The sequence below is a fragment of the Strongylocentrotus purpuratus genome, unplaced genomic scaffold, assembly GCF_000002235.5.
Source record: "Strongylocentrotus purpuratus isolate Spur 01 unplaced genomic scaffold, Spur_5.0 spur5_scaffold_20, whole genome shotgun sequence".
In the NCBI taxonomy this organism is placed as follows: Eukaryota; Metazoa; Echinodermata; class Echinoidea; order Camarodonta; family Strongylocentrotidae; genus Strongylocentrotus; species Strongylocentrotus purpuratus.
In genome coordinates, this window is record NW_022145606.1 from 38,268,429 (window position 1) to 38,283,586 (window position 15,158).

At 39.0% G+C, this 15,158-nt stretch overlaps 1 protein-coding gene across 1 annotated transcript; it reads right to left on the reverse strand.

Moving 5' to 3' along the window:
• Positions 1 to 576: 576 nt before the first annotated feature.
• On the reverse strand, positions 577 to 12,529 carry LOC590749 (bifunctional arginine demethylase and lysyl-hydroxylase JMJD6). Its single transcript, XM_030993331.1, has 8 exons — positions 12,365 to 12,529; positions 10,296 to 10,510; positions 7,656 to 7,808; positions 6,425 to 6,621; positions 5,168 to 5,315; positions 4,392 to 4,580; positions 2,722 to 2,906; positions 577 to 1,420 (listed from the first exon to the last, which is right to left on the reverse strand). The coding sequence occupies exons 1-8, from the start codon at positions 12,417 to 12,419 to the stop codon at positions 1,333 to 1,335; spliced, it is 1,230 nt and encodes a 409-aa protein (XP_030849191.1). The 5' UTR covers positions 12,420 to 12,529; the 3' UTR covers positions 577 to 1,332.
• Positions 12,530 to 15,158: the final 2,629 nt, after the last annotated feature.

Below are 15,158 nucleotides of genomic sequence, written 5' to 3' on the forward strand. Positions count from 1 at the left end.
GGAGCAAACTATTCATAATTTTCTTATTCTTAATCAGATTTTGCTCAAACTTTCACCATGTTCCTCTTATTGTCTGTTACTATTAAAACTAACTTAAAGGGGAAGTCCACCCTGAAATTAAGTTAGTTTTAATAGGAGTAGAAAAATGAGAGAAACAAGTCAGTGAAAGTTTGAGCAAATTCCGATTAAAATAAGGAAGTTAGGATTTTTGAAGTTGTGATCAATCAAACACAAATTGGCAACTCTATGACGTATCATGCGAGCTCAACTTCCATTTGCTCAGTACTAAAAAAATCTAAAATTTTCATTTTCCCTCAAGAAGAATTTCAACCATACATGCACCCTAAATATAATAATTGCAAATATGTTTCTATACTCCCCCTGCAAGGAACAAATATATATTCCGTCATCAATAACGAAGAAAACATGATTTTATGGAATATTATGCACAAAGCAAATGAAGGAGAGCTCGTATAATAAGTCACAGAGTTGCCAATTTGTATTTGATTGATCACAACTTCAATAATTCATAACTTTCTTATTTTCATTCAGAATTTGCTCAAACTTTCACTCACCTGATTTTCTTATTATTCTGCCTCTATCGAAACAAACTTATTTTGGGGGTGGACTTTCCCTTTAATATCAGGTTGGTCTTCCCCTTACAGGAAATCAATTTTATGTCTAGTACAAAAGCACAAAATGATGTGCCGACAACAGATGTTGATTCAAGAAAATCGCATCCTAAAGATTTCATTTCTTCTCAGACTGTAGTAAAAACCAGAGACTTTTAAGATCGTGAAATGTTTTCAAATATTGTTCAGATTTGTAAAAAAAGTTTTATGCTGCAGAAGAATTAAATCACAAACGACACAGCACTGAATTTTTTGCAATACACGTAAGTTACTTGCCTTAAAGCCTGTCTATACTAGTTTGGCCAGGAGGGATTACACCACCCAAGCATGGTCGCTGACAGGTGGCCATCTCATCAACTCAGCTCTCAATTAACATAAGAAATAGAGGATCGTGGGGGACCAATGGTCACCGCTTAGGCATTGTTTTCTATATAGAGGGAGCAAGTAGCTACAAGTAGTACAGTGGGGCTTTAAAATGGATGTCATTATGGCAATATGCAAATGCTTCTTGGTTTATATTATACCTGTACAATACATCCTCTGAATAGCGAATAGTAGTATTACAACTTCAGCTTCCAAAACGAAGCAGTTTCAAAATATGGCAACACCTTGCGTCCGCAACCCTCCTGGCTAGCACTCAGTAATATTACAATCTATCCCAGGATGCCCCTGGATGAATGCTTGAAGCTGATTGGCCGTGTCATCTGGTGTACGTCATGTGCGTTCTGGGGTCATAGTGTGTCACGTTTTCCTGTATATCCGTGCCACCTTCACTCCCAACCTTGCGCCTTTTGAGATAAATAGAAAAGAAAATTGTTTCAAGACATAATTATTATTGGGTTCTGTAGGATTCATGTTATATGATAATAGGGACTATAATTGTAAATACCATCACATAATACATTATGGATAAGAATAAATTAAGAGACTGGTTTACTTTATTAACTCAGTATGTATGGAGCGGGTAGACTATATTGTCTGTTTGAAGCCAACAGTGCATTACTTCATGTACATTTGAACCCACAACCTTTGCATTTCAGTCAAGTGATTAAACCACTGGACTACCTCACCTCACAATGGGGATCTGCCTTCCACCCCTACCTTCCCCCACCCCCCACCCCACTCTCCTCCGATCCTTTCAATAATGATAATAATTGGGATTTATATAGCGCTAAATACGATATATCGTTTCTAAGCGCTTTAAAAATAGTCAAACCTGTCTATAGCGACCGCCCAAGGGAAACACAAAAAGTGGCCTTTGTTGACAGGCGGTCACTAAAGCAGGTTTGACTGTGTTATTACCCCGGTCATCAGATTCATTCATGCACAATCTGCAACATTTCCACTGCCTGGGGAGTATTTCTTCCATATGGTCACCGTGGGGGCATAGGTAATTACTTTCACAAATGCTTTCTTCATCGCGCCAGGTACCCATTTCTCTCTTGGGTATTGGGTGGCAAATGAAGATTACTGCCTTGCCAAAGGACATTAGTGCCATATCGGGGATCGAACCACGACCTTTGAATTGCAAGTCAAGTGCTTAAACCACCCGACTACGACACTTCTACTTTCAAGGTACCTATATACCATGATGTGTATTCCATATGTATTGTAATTTGTATGTTTTTTTTATTTTTAGTTTTGTATAAGATGTAATTGTATATCAGTCTATTTTGTGTGTATAGCGCTTAGAGACTTCGGTGGTAAGCGCTTTATAAGTAACGTTTTTATTATTATTATTATTATACCTTTTAGTTCTTTTATCATGACATTTTTCAGCCTTGGATTCGTTCCCCCTGCTTTTGCACGAGGAGCAAGAGCTACCACCACTGACACTGTAGAGGAAAACATGGGATCTTAACTTCCCCACGCCCCCTCCCCCCCCCCCCCCCCCCTCTCATCCTTTCAAGGTACCTATTTACCTTTGAGTTCTGTTATCATGACGTTTCTCAGTCTCAGATTCGTTACCGCTGCTTTCGCACGAGGGACAAGCGCTACCACCACTGAAACTGTAGAGAAAAAAAATTGGGATCTACCTCCCCCCCCCCCCCCCCCTCCCCCTCCTCATCCTTTCAAGGTTCCTATTTACCTTTTAGTTCTTTTATCGTGACGTTTCTCAGCCTCGGATTCGTTCCCGCTGCTTTCGCACGAGGAGCAAGCGCTGTCATCACTGGAGCTGGAGCTAGAGCTATCCGAGGAGCTATCAGACTGCAGACCGCTGGGCTTGGATAGATCCACGTGGTCAGCCATAGCTGCTATCTCTGGCCATTCTCTCTGTTACAATAACATGAATGACATAGAGAGAACGGTAAAACTTAAAGGTAAAGACCAGGGGGGGTGTTTCACAATACTTGTCATCAGTGACAAATGACAATTTCTGTTATAAGCTACTGAAATCCTTGCTTCTGATTGGTTATCAGCAGATTTGTCATTGATTTTTGTCATTTGTCATTGAAATAAGGCTTTGTGAAACGGGTCCCAGTTATGGAAACGCCCCCCTCTCAAAAAATGAAATGGAAGCTCTTATTACTAATCATGTGAAAGAATATGTTTTGAATATTAAATACATGATCATACGAATTTAGCCGAGAAACCGCCTACTATTGATATATTTGGTACATTATTATATCTATTTGGACCTGATAGATATAACGCACGTGTCGCATAGTCCCATATACATCTTTCTGTGTACAGTGCTTGTAACTTTACCAAGACTGAGCCACATTTCTTATCATTTTGATGATTCCAGAATCTTGCAGTACACACCGTTACTTATATGCTAGATGATCAACCTTTTCTGATCGATTCCACAACGTTTCTTTCACAATGCAATCGCATGACGAGAACTGGTCTTCATCTTTAAGCATAGTACACTTTACGTCATAACAGAAACAAGGCTTAATATAACAGATGTAAACTCTGGTGATCCAGTTTGAAATGTGTAATTTTGCAAATCAATTTTGTTGTACAAAGTACTATTTTCTGGCAATTGGTGCTCATTGTTTTGTGCAAAATTGCACTTGAGGCATACAAGCAATCTTGCAGAAAGTAACTTGAGTATTGACTCTGAACTTGCTATGGCTTGAAGGCCTGGACTGCCATTTTTCATTTGCTGGCCAGGCCAGAGAGAGCGAAAGAAATAAGATTAAAAGAGACTTGGGAAGAAAAAAAAGGGAAGAAAAAAAAAGGGAAAAAAAGGATAAAACGAACAAATATTTGTAAAAACAAAGCAAAAAAATCAATACAGGGGGGAGTTTCACAAAGACTGAGATCGACTTTAAGTTGGACTTAACTATGACAGGCCATTCATGCCACTGGTTGCTCTCACCATTGGTCTCTCAATTATGATCTTTAGATAATATTTTTCCCTCCAATATTGAACTACCAAAACAGGTAAATTATGTAGATTTGCGACCATGATTTGTACGTCCCTTGAGAAACCAATGCCAGGAATGGTTAGAGGAACTAGTGGCATGAACAGCCTGCCATAGTTAGTCAAACTTTAAGTCGATCTTAGTCTTTGTGAAACACTCCACTGATGTGATAGAGAAGATTGATTGAGGAACATGGTGAAAGAGATGGGGGGCAACATTGAGAAAGAGATGTGTAAAGAACCTGAGGAAATTTGGGAAAGTGGAAGAGAGAGAGAGAGAGAGAGAGAGGGAGGGGGAGGGAGAGGGGGGAGGGGTGATAGAGTGTGTGAGGCTAGCACAAAGAGACAAAGACAACTAAAGTTGAGCAAAGAAAACAGAATTTTACCTGAAGGGACTTGAACCATTTCTTGGAGAGTTTAGGGCGCCCTCTAACGGTCTTATGCCAGACTACAGGGAAGTTTGTCCTGCTGCAGAAGTTCTGAGTGACGGCTATGGTTGTGTCAAGGTTCAGAACAACGTGCCACCAGCCTCCCGGAACGTACACAGTTTCCCCAGGTCCTTGAAGAATCTCAATCTAAACAGAGAGAGAAAGAGGAAAAAGAATGAGAAAAGTTCTGAGTGACAGCAATGGTTGTACTAAGGTTCAGAATGACGTGCCACCAGCCTCCCGGAACGTACACGGTTTCACCAGGGCCTTGAAGAATCTCAATCTAAACAGACAGACAGAGGCCAAAGAGGAAAAAGAATGAGAGAAATTTGAACAAGAGTGATGGCAATGATTGAATCAAGGTTCAAAACGATGTGGTAGTGAGGGATTTGGGTAAGAGGATATACGTAAATAACACATCCGTTTTTAATCGCCTTATCTAGTTGTGGACCTTCAACATACATCTACCTCTCTTTTGGCCAACAAACATAAAGACACATTAAAGCCCATCTGCACTAGTTTGGCCAGGTGGATTAGACCTCCCTGCAAGGTCACTGACAGGTGGTTATCCCATCAAATCAGCTCTCAATTAAACTAAGAAAAAGAGGATCGTGGCGGACCAACAGTCACCGATTAGGCATTGTTTGCTATATAGAGGGCGCAAGTAGCTATAAATAGTGGAGTAGGCCTTTAAGAGGCATATTTAGATTCGATATTAGGAGCAAGCATCTTACTGGTTTGAATTCCTGCGGCCATGACGGGTCTTGAGTGCGAGGGTAGACGTGTGAGAACCACATGATTGCCTCGTCCCTCTGCTTGCCTCCATCGTTAATGGACGGTTTCACCAGCTCCTTGGGCGTCTGAGTTGGGAACATGCACCATCTACAAGTAAAACAAAAAGAAATGAATGAATGAATGAATAAATCAATCAATCATTCAACCAGCATTATGAATGGTTAATGAATGGTGGTGGTTATTTTACCCGACTGTGAAGAAAGCATAAATGCTTGTAAGTAAGCAACCAGACGGCCGGCGGCTTTAGGTCCTCTCCGAGGGACCTGGTAATGAGGATTAATGCCTTACCAAAGGGCACTAGCGCATCGCCTTGGTTTTGTTTTGAACCCGGGTCACCGGATTACGAGACCACTGCTCTACCGACTGAGCTATCGTGCCTCCTCCTTAAGTAGACCTTACCTAGAGATTTGTCCTAAGTTAGATTTATAATGACAATACATTTCCCTCTCAAGAACGAGAATGAAAAAATAGATTTACAAGCCCAGATTTATCTTGTGTAAAAGAATAAATGAATCAATCAATCAATCAATCAACCAGTGTTATGTAGACCTTAGCTAGAGACTTGTCCTAATTTAGATTTATAATGACAATACATTTGTCTCTCAAGAGTCAAGAATGAGAAAATACATTTACAACCTCACACTAGATTTATCTTGTGTAAAAATCCCATAATGGAAACAAATCAAAACAACCTTTTCAGACCTTGGACTAGACCGTTCTGAGTGCTACTTTGAATTACAATATTTCTGACCAAACACTGATCAGCTCATTGATACCTTCATATGACCATATTACTAGCTTTATCGCTACCAGCGATGATAGATAGTATACAAATATTACACGGCAGTGAGGGCATTAGTAAGAATTACCCAAACAAGGTACTTTTGGAACAGTCTAACACGCTGAGGCGATAGCCGAGGGTGTATGGACTGTTTCAGAGGTACCAAGTGTGGGTAATTTTACTAATGCCCGAACGAAATGATGTGTATTATTTGTTTCATAAGATTATATTTTATTTGTTTCATAAAATGATGTTTTACTAATGACTAATGACTAGTCATAAGCATTTACTAATGACCGGTCATTAGTAAAATTACGTATAAGGCAAAATAAATGCCTGGTCACGTGTACGCTTTCAACCAATCATTTGATTAGGATCCGCTTCACCATCTTATAACAAACATAAAACGACTTACCTTTTATGACCTTTGACTAGAGCGTTCCAAGCGCTAGTGCCTAACGGGTCGATATGAATCCCGGTCCCTGACCGCCCTGGGCCCATCACAAACCAGCGGTACGGGGGACGCTTTTCATCCCCAGCAAACTGAAAGAGATCATCTTGAAAGAAGTGTGGTACCACATAGTCTTCAAGCAGCTTCTTGCGCTTCGGATGCTAGGGGGGAGAAGAAATAAAAGGACGAGGATAAACCGAAAGGTTATTCTTCATTTAGGCTCAAATTATTGAAACCTGCCAAAGTCTAAGCCAGACCCTTGCTTATGTGCAGATTGTATTTTGACAACTTTCCTCTGCAAAGCTACAAAAAGGACTGCATTAATCTCTTTTTCTTGCACAGCTATAACATTTCCTCACCTAACATCTGCAAAGCTGCTATTGATGATAATATATATATTCATTGTATATTCTTTCTTTCATACATTTTATCAACTTATGTCTGCAGAGCATCAAAGATTTAAAAATGAGCTTCAGTCTTTCTATAGCCTTTCTTGCAACGTAGTCTGCAAACAATGTGTGGCTCCTATCAAAGATTAAAAAGATGGGCGACAATCTGTAATGTTTCTTACATCTAACATTCCTACACTCACTTCTGGGACCCGTTTCACAAGGCCTTTTCTCAACGACAAATGACAAAAATCAGTGACAAATCTGTTGACAACCAATCAGAAGCAAGGATTTCAGTAGCTTATAACAAAAACTGCCATTTGTCACTGAAGACAAGTTTTGTGAAACGCCTCCCTGCAATGGTGTCATCAATCAAGCAAGAGCTTTTGTCTGTGACAAAATACTTTTCTGTTTGCTAGACTGAGGTCTTCCTGACTTTGAATAGTAAAACTGTGATTCCTGGGGGGTGTTTCACAACGATCCTAAGTAGAACTTAACACTAAGTTGGACTTAAAAATTATGGAAAGCCATTAGCATCTTTGAAAATATTTTGTAAAGTTATTTTGAAAGGCATTAATTGTTTATTCAAATCATTCATATTTTCTATCATCAAGGAGATTTCATGTTCTGGATGTTGAATTTATAAAAAGTCTAAAATACTTGAATTTATAAAAAGTCTAAAATACTTGAATTTTTGCCTTTGGATATATTTCATTTTAAGACTCCAATGGCTGTCCAGAACTTTTAAGTCCAACTTAGAGATAAGTTCTACTTAGGATCTTTGTGAAACACCCCCAAGAACTTACGTCTGCAAAGCTGCTGTCAAAGATATAGAGGGGGCTATCGTCCCTGTTGTTCTGCATGTATTGCACGTAATATTTCATCTTCATTTTCACGGAGTAGCCCTCGTCATCTTCGCCGCACTTGAAGCGCTGATTGCGGTATTTCTTGGCCAGCCTCTGAAAAGTTGAATATTAACAACAAAATTACAATTTTACCAGTGGGCAAGTCCATGTTAAAGGTAAAGACCAGTTTTGGAAACTCCCCCTCTTCTCAAAAAAGGAAATGGAAGCTCTTATTATCAATCATGTGAAAGAATATGTTTTGACTAAAACATGATACAAATTTTGCAGGTACACTAAAGGAAATATTTGGAAAATTATTATATCAATCCGGAATGGATAGATATAGGGTAGTTCCATATACATCTTTCTGTCTACAGTGCTTGCAACTTTACCAAGACTGGGCCAAATTTCTTATCATTTTGATGATTCCAGAACCTTGCAGTACACACCAATACTTATATGCTAGATGATCGACCTTTTCTGATCGATTCCACAACGTTGCTTTCACAATGCATTCGCATGACCAGAACTGGTCTATACCTTTAAACATTCAACAAAAAGCAGGCCCCCCCCCCCCCCCCATGCCAGTGTCCCTTCACTGTACGGACCAAAACAATTCCATTGGTTGATGTTTTAGTTTTAAGGCATGTATCATTAAATTATGAATATTTATGCCATTGATTACGGTAATGGTTAGCTTTTACCAAGGAACACGTAACATTGGTTTATAGCGGGAGGGAGAGGGTGGGGAGATGGTCATGCTAACAAGCATTATTCTATACAATATGTGCATACACCAGCTGAGAAGTGTCTTCTCCGAGATGGTAGGGGGCGCTGCATCACTCGTAAGCTCAAACTTGGGTGGGATCGTGTCATGAATTCACTGCTGCACCTGAGTAATCGAACACAGTGGACGCAGGAAGTCAATTATTAGCTACATTCACTAGTTGACTCGATTCAGGTGCTCTTCATTCAAATATAGCCTACACTGCTAACAATTGGTAGGGGGGGGGGGTTGAATTCCAAGACGACAACTTTCTCCTTCCTCAACTCTGGGCCCTGTTTCATAAAACATCATTATGGTAACAAGTTACAATGTTGTAGTCAAACGTTTAACCGTCCAGTATCCGACCGCCCATGGCAGATTCCGTTTTCAATTGGACGGTTTTGTTTTCCTTTTCTTTTTCTTTTTTTAATATTCTTTTTTTTATTAATTTTTTTTTTATTTTTTTTTTTAGTTTCAATTTATGCCCCTCCCCCTGGCAATGTCTCCCAGCTCAGTAATCTGTGTGTTGACTCGCCCCTCTGAAACTACAACAACACTCCAATTTGTCTGTCATCTTGGTTTGAAAGCAATCTTTGTAATAGATCTCAATATGTAGTTTATAATAATTTACATTACACATTCTTATAAAAACGACATTGTTAATATTATTTGTAACAAGTTCACAAGCACAAATTGGTGCCTTCAAATGCACCTCGTAGTTAAATGAAAGTCCTTTCCGCTTTTTTTTTTTTTTTTTTTTTTAATTTTTAATTTTTTTTTATTTTGACTGGCGGTTAAACGGAATACACCAGTTTACAGTTGTATCAGTGCGCATGCGCAGACATGGGCGCCATTTTAAATGGTGAGTAAACAAAGCCAATGACCTAGAGGTCATGTATTTATGCGTATTTTAAGATTGCGCCCATGCAAATGATGATGATAACACTGCCTGCGCGCTGCGTTGTGCGCGCATATCATCATTTGCATGGGCGCAATCTTAATTTACGCATAAATACCATTGACCTCTAGGTCATTGGCTTTGTTTACTCGCCAATTAAAATGGCGCACACAACTGTAAACTGGTGTATTGGAGATATCCGTGATGTTACAGCACTAGCAACAAGTTACAATAAGTGATACCGTGGCATCTGATTGGCTGAGAACAAATCTGTCATAATAGAAATTTAGCATTTATTATTGATGACGAGTTTTATGAAACTGGGCCCAGGGACCCGTTTCACACTGACTTTTTTCAATGACAAATGACAGGAAACGGTGACAAATCTGTCGATAACCAAATAAAAGCAAGGATTTCACTAGTTTATTTAACAAAAACTGTCAGTTGTCACTGATGGCAGGTTTTGTGAAACTGGGCCCAGATCTACAAGTACCCTGACCCCATACTTGACGAGTTGCTAAGTAACATACACAAAACCAATCAGATGAGTTCTAAGAGGTCCAGGGTTCACAAAGATCCTAAGTTGAACTTAACTCTAAGTGTGACTTAAACATTATGGAGAGCCATTTGTAGCCTTAAAATGAAATATATGCTACTGCAAAATTTCAAGTATTTTAGACTTTTCATAAATTCCACATCAAGAACATGAAATCTCCTTGATAATAGAAAATATGAACTATTTAAATCAACATTTCATGCTTTTTAAAATAATGTTTACAAAATATTTCAAAGATGCTAACGGCTTTCCATAATTGTTTAGTCCAATTTAGAGATAAGTTCAACTTAGGATCTTTGTGAAATACCCCCCCCCCCCCCCCCCCAGGTTTGCATGTAGGTTGAGGTTGCACTGATGCACTCCCTGTGTAGGCCTACTCACCCGCACTGTCCATTTCTTTTGCGCCAGCCACGTATCTTGATCCTTCACTATGACACACGGTCGTCCAGGTTTCTCAAATAGTTCAATGAACTCATCGGTTGTCACTGCGTTCACGTCGACTCTGTGACAGTTGTCTTTGGCTCGTACGGCTTCGATGTGAGGCTGGAAATTGGCACAGAATTGAAACCGCTCCCAATCTCCAAGATCTCGGAGTTCTGGATGTCAAGAAGACAAATAATTGATAATGATAATTGGCAATGCGAAAAATGGATTCCGCGATGATTTTCTTGATACAAATTTACTTCACGTTCTAAAGAGTGATAAATCCTCGGGACACGGACAACCCATAAAAGTAGACAGTGAACCAGGGGTATTTTATGGAATCTGTTTTTGCACATCGTCGCAGACCATCCTTATTTTTTAGGATGCATTTGTTCCGCGTTTACATTGGACATCCTCATTAATATGCGGATGATCCTCATTCTCATCCTCATTCTGAGGAAATCATGGTCAAGATCTAGATCTAGTCTAGATCTACTCTAGACTAAGTTTCAAGTTTTTTCAAGTTTCAAGTTTATTTGTCTTCCAGAAAACACATGTGACAAAATATAATAGAGTATAATCATAACAGTACAATGTAGAACAAAGGAAGACGAGGAGACCTTGGTTGAAGCACAGCTTGTTAAGTTAAGGCCCCCTCATATGATGTGACAAAGATAACTTATTTATGAATACAACAACAAATATGGAATATATAAAACTATTTACAAAATACTCTCAGAGAACAACTACCCAACGTTGCATCTAATATGATCTAATATGGACAAACCCAAGCCGACACCAAGTCGAGACATCAATGAGTTATTGCTCTCTGAGTGCAGAGGTCAAGTAGGAATATATGGTATATGTAGTATGTACAGATGAGAAAGAAGAAGAAAAAAGAAAAGGGATAAAGGGGGTTATATGTCAAAGTCAAGAATTAACGAAAAAAAGATCAAGAGTAGAGTTAAATATGCTACAGTACACTAACAATAAAGCTTGATAACACATTCATGTGTCATCGACATACTTGTCAAGAAAATATGACTTAAGTCTACGTTTAAAAACTGAGATACTTGAAGCATTTGTTATGGTAGTATCAAGTGAATTCCAGAACCTGGGGCCAGTGGACATTAGTGTATTCAAAGTGAAGGTTGTCCTTGCATATGGTAAATGGAGAGCAGAAGCCTGTCTAGTATTATAGCTGTGAATTTGGTTATTTCTTCTAAAGATTTGAGCAAGGGCAGGAGGGAGGTCTCCAGAGTGAATGCTAAACATGAGCATTCCAAGTTGCATTGAATATAGATCTTCTAGTTTTAGAATACTGTTTTCATAATAAAGTAGATTTGTATGTGCACGATAATTTGCTTTACAAATTATTCTAATAACCCGCTTCTGCACAACAAAAAGCCTGTGGATTTGAGTTTTGGATGATTTGCCCCATGCCAACATACCATAATTGATATATGATAAAATAAGACTAGAGTACTCTAACTGTTAGAGTAGTGGCTCCGGCGCGGTGTGCAGTTAATCTGGTTATTAATTATTCAATCAATATCAATATCAACCAATCATGTCATAATTAACTATCATATCATAGGTCTAGATCTAGATGTCTAAAATAAAGAATAAAGAACAAAGTCAGGACTTGTCTTGTCTCGAGGTTTATTTTAGTTTTGACACCAAGTGGAACCTCACATTTTCTAATCTTTCTAATTTTCAAAGCAAAATGTCGACTAAGTTGAATATAGAGTCTAGATCTAGATCTTTATAATTATATTCTTAATTATCATGTCGTTCAATTTTGACGCGGCCGCTGCCGCGGTTCCGAGATCTGCCACCCAAATTAGTATGCTCGGCGTGCCGCTACTTCTGGGGACGACACTTTCCCCGCTTCCGCTGCGCTTGAAGCTTCTGGGCGCGGACAGTGCGTGACGGTATGATGCACACTGCAGAACAATGCAAACGGAAAACTAGGAAACAGCGCCGAAAAAAAGATGGAAGAAATTGAACTAAAATACAAAATTTACCTGGTCTAGCAGCCTTTTTAGCTTCCCAGACAGTCCTGCGTGTTCTCTTATCCATCTCCCGAAGACGTTAATGTTGGGTTTTCACTACGCTCAGTCTCAAAAGGCAATATTTTTGTCAATTTTGACGTAGATACTTCAAATTTCTCCAGCAGAAGGGAAAAACAAATCATCGATTTCTTTTTTTTAATTTAAGGGGTGTTCTCTCTATAATATCATCCATGCAATTACAATAGACCTTGTACCACCTATTAGAGCATTCAACAATCAGTTCATACACAAAATCATAGTGAAATACATTGATAAAGAATAATAAAACTACATTCTGTATTTTTATCACTAATTTTACAACAAATCTTTCTACTTCTATTATGTTTAATATCATTTATGGACATCAAAAATACATAGGAGCAGCATCCCTGTAATTTGGCAAAGTACTTTCGCAGATGGCGCACTTCAATTCTCAAAAGCGTTTTTTCAGAAACTGAAAATAAAATGATGTGACAGTCGTTGATCGTTCATACCTCAGGTTGGTTTATAACCATTGAACCAGAGGCGGCCCTCCCGGTGGGGGGGACTTTCTCAAGCACCCGAAAAGTTCCCTTTTTTACATTGGAAAAGTGCCCCTTTTACTTTGACAAGCTCCCATATTAATTTTTAAAAGTGCCTCTTCCCCTTTTCAACTCTGATAAGTGCCCCTTTTATTTGGACACGTGCCCCTTTTCCTTCGACAAGTTCCCTTTTTCCTTTCTTTGCAATAAGTGTCCAATTTCCATTCTCATAAGTGCCCTTTTCAATCTCTAGAAGTGCCCCTTTTCAGGTACGAGAAAGTGCCTCTTTTCAATTTTGATAAGTGCCCCCTTCACCTCTGATAATTGCGCTATTCAAATCTGAAAGGTGCCCCTTTTCCTTTGTAATAAGTGCCCCTACCCCTTTTAATAACTACCCCATTTTAACTCGGATAAGCGCACCTTATATTTTCACATATTAAATGCCCCTTTAAAATCTGATCGATATGTCTATTTTCTTTCAACCAATGCCCCTTTTCCTTTCTAATAAGTTCCCCTTTTCCTAATGACAAGTGCCCCATTAAAAAGAGCCCACTCCCATAAGTGCCCCTTCTGTGGTAAATGCCCCGATAACCTCTGATAAATGCCCCTTTAAAATCTGATCGGTGCCAATTTTCTTTCAACTAATGCACATATAAGTGCCTCTTTTCATATCAGGTCATTGTCCCTTTTCAGGTGCGATAAGTTCCTCCTTTCACCTCTGATAATTTCCCATTTAACAATGATACGTGCCCCTTTTCCTTTCTAATAAGGGACCTGTCCCCCCCCCCCCCCCCCTCCACCTCCTATAAATGCCCCTATCAAAATCCGATGGGGGCCCCCTTTCCGTCGACAAATGTCCATCTCCTATTTTCATGACTGACTTTGTTTCATCCCTGGTTGAGTGCCTCTTTTTGAAGGTGTAAGAAGTGCCCCATTTTCACCTCTGATAATTACTCTTTGTACTTTGACAAAATGCTCCTTTTCTTTTCAGATAAATGTCCCCTTTTCCTTTCATCATTAAACGAGCCCCAAATTTCAAGCGACTAAGAGAAATTACTCCGAAGCTCGCTCGCTATGCTCGCACGCATCTAAAGATGATATAGACGTATATACCAATTGGTCCTGTCCAGTACCACCTTAGATGTAGATGATACACTTATGTTACCTACTAAAGGTCTATTCAGTCTTCCGTTATAAGAATGTGCTTATAACCCCATCAGGATTGGGGTTTTCCTCTTTATAAGATGTAACTTTTCGAACTGCGATCTCACAAATATTAAAAAGAATTCCTTGCTCGCTTCGCTCGTTCGCAAATAATTTTCCAGACCATCACACCCGACTGCAAAGCATGATCCTTGAGCAATCTTGTATGGTGTATAAAGTAAAACAAATATTGAAATCATCCCTGATAATGTAATCACAATATAGGGGTATATACCTATGTCTAAAAGATTGTATATTTTCGCTTTGAGATTTCCCTTTGTAGGTGCCCTTTTTTCCAGAAAGTGCCCCTTTTTCTTGGTGCGCCCCCCCCCCCCACTTTGGAAGTGGCTCGGCCGCCCCTGCATTGAACTTCTATGATTAAACACGAAGTTCAAGGTTCGAAGTTCATGAGTATTTTAGGAGCAAATCCCAAAATCCTGGTGAAAATAAGAGGGGAAAGGAATAAATGGAAAAGGGGACCCGGTTTTTTTTTAATGGGACCCATGTCTAAGGATTTTTCTTGATGAAAAGGGGATATCGTCGACCCATGTTTAAGGATCTTTCCTAAAAATGTCACCCTTACGAGCGGCACATCCCCTATACCAGATATACGTGAGTACCCCCCCCCCCCCCGGTCTGTACCCTAGCGGTCTGTTTGTGAAAATTATGTTCGTATACAATTTATTGTTATTTTCTACCGTCACTCATGGAAAATATTATTTTTGAGGTAGAAGTATGTTTCTAGTTATCTGTTTCACTTTAATAGTTTAATTTTCAAAAAACAAATGATATTACGAGATGAATACCATTTATGTATGATCATTATTAGACTTATTTATAATAATTGATTATTATTAGTTTCATTTTAAATATCTATTTTTTGCCAAGAGTAGACCTAAACTAGGCCAAAATACAAAAATCATCACCCAGCTTATCATTTATTGGTCCAGTGTACATTCAAAATGGACGATTAATTCGCTCACAAATATATATATATTTTTTTTACGGTATTTGCATCAGTGTAGAAAAAAAAAATGAATGGA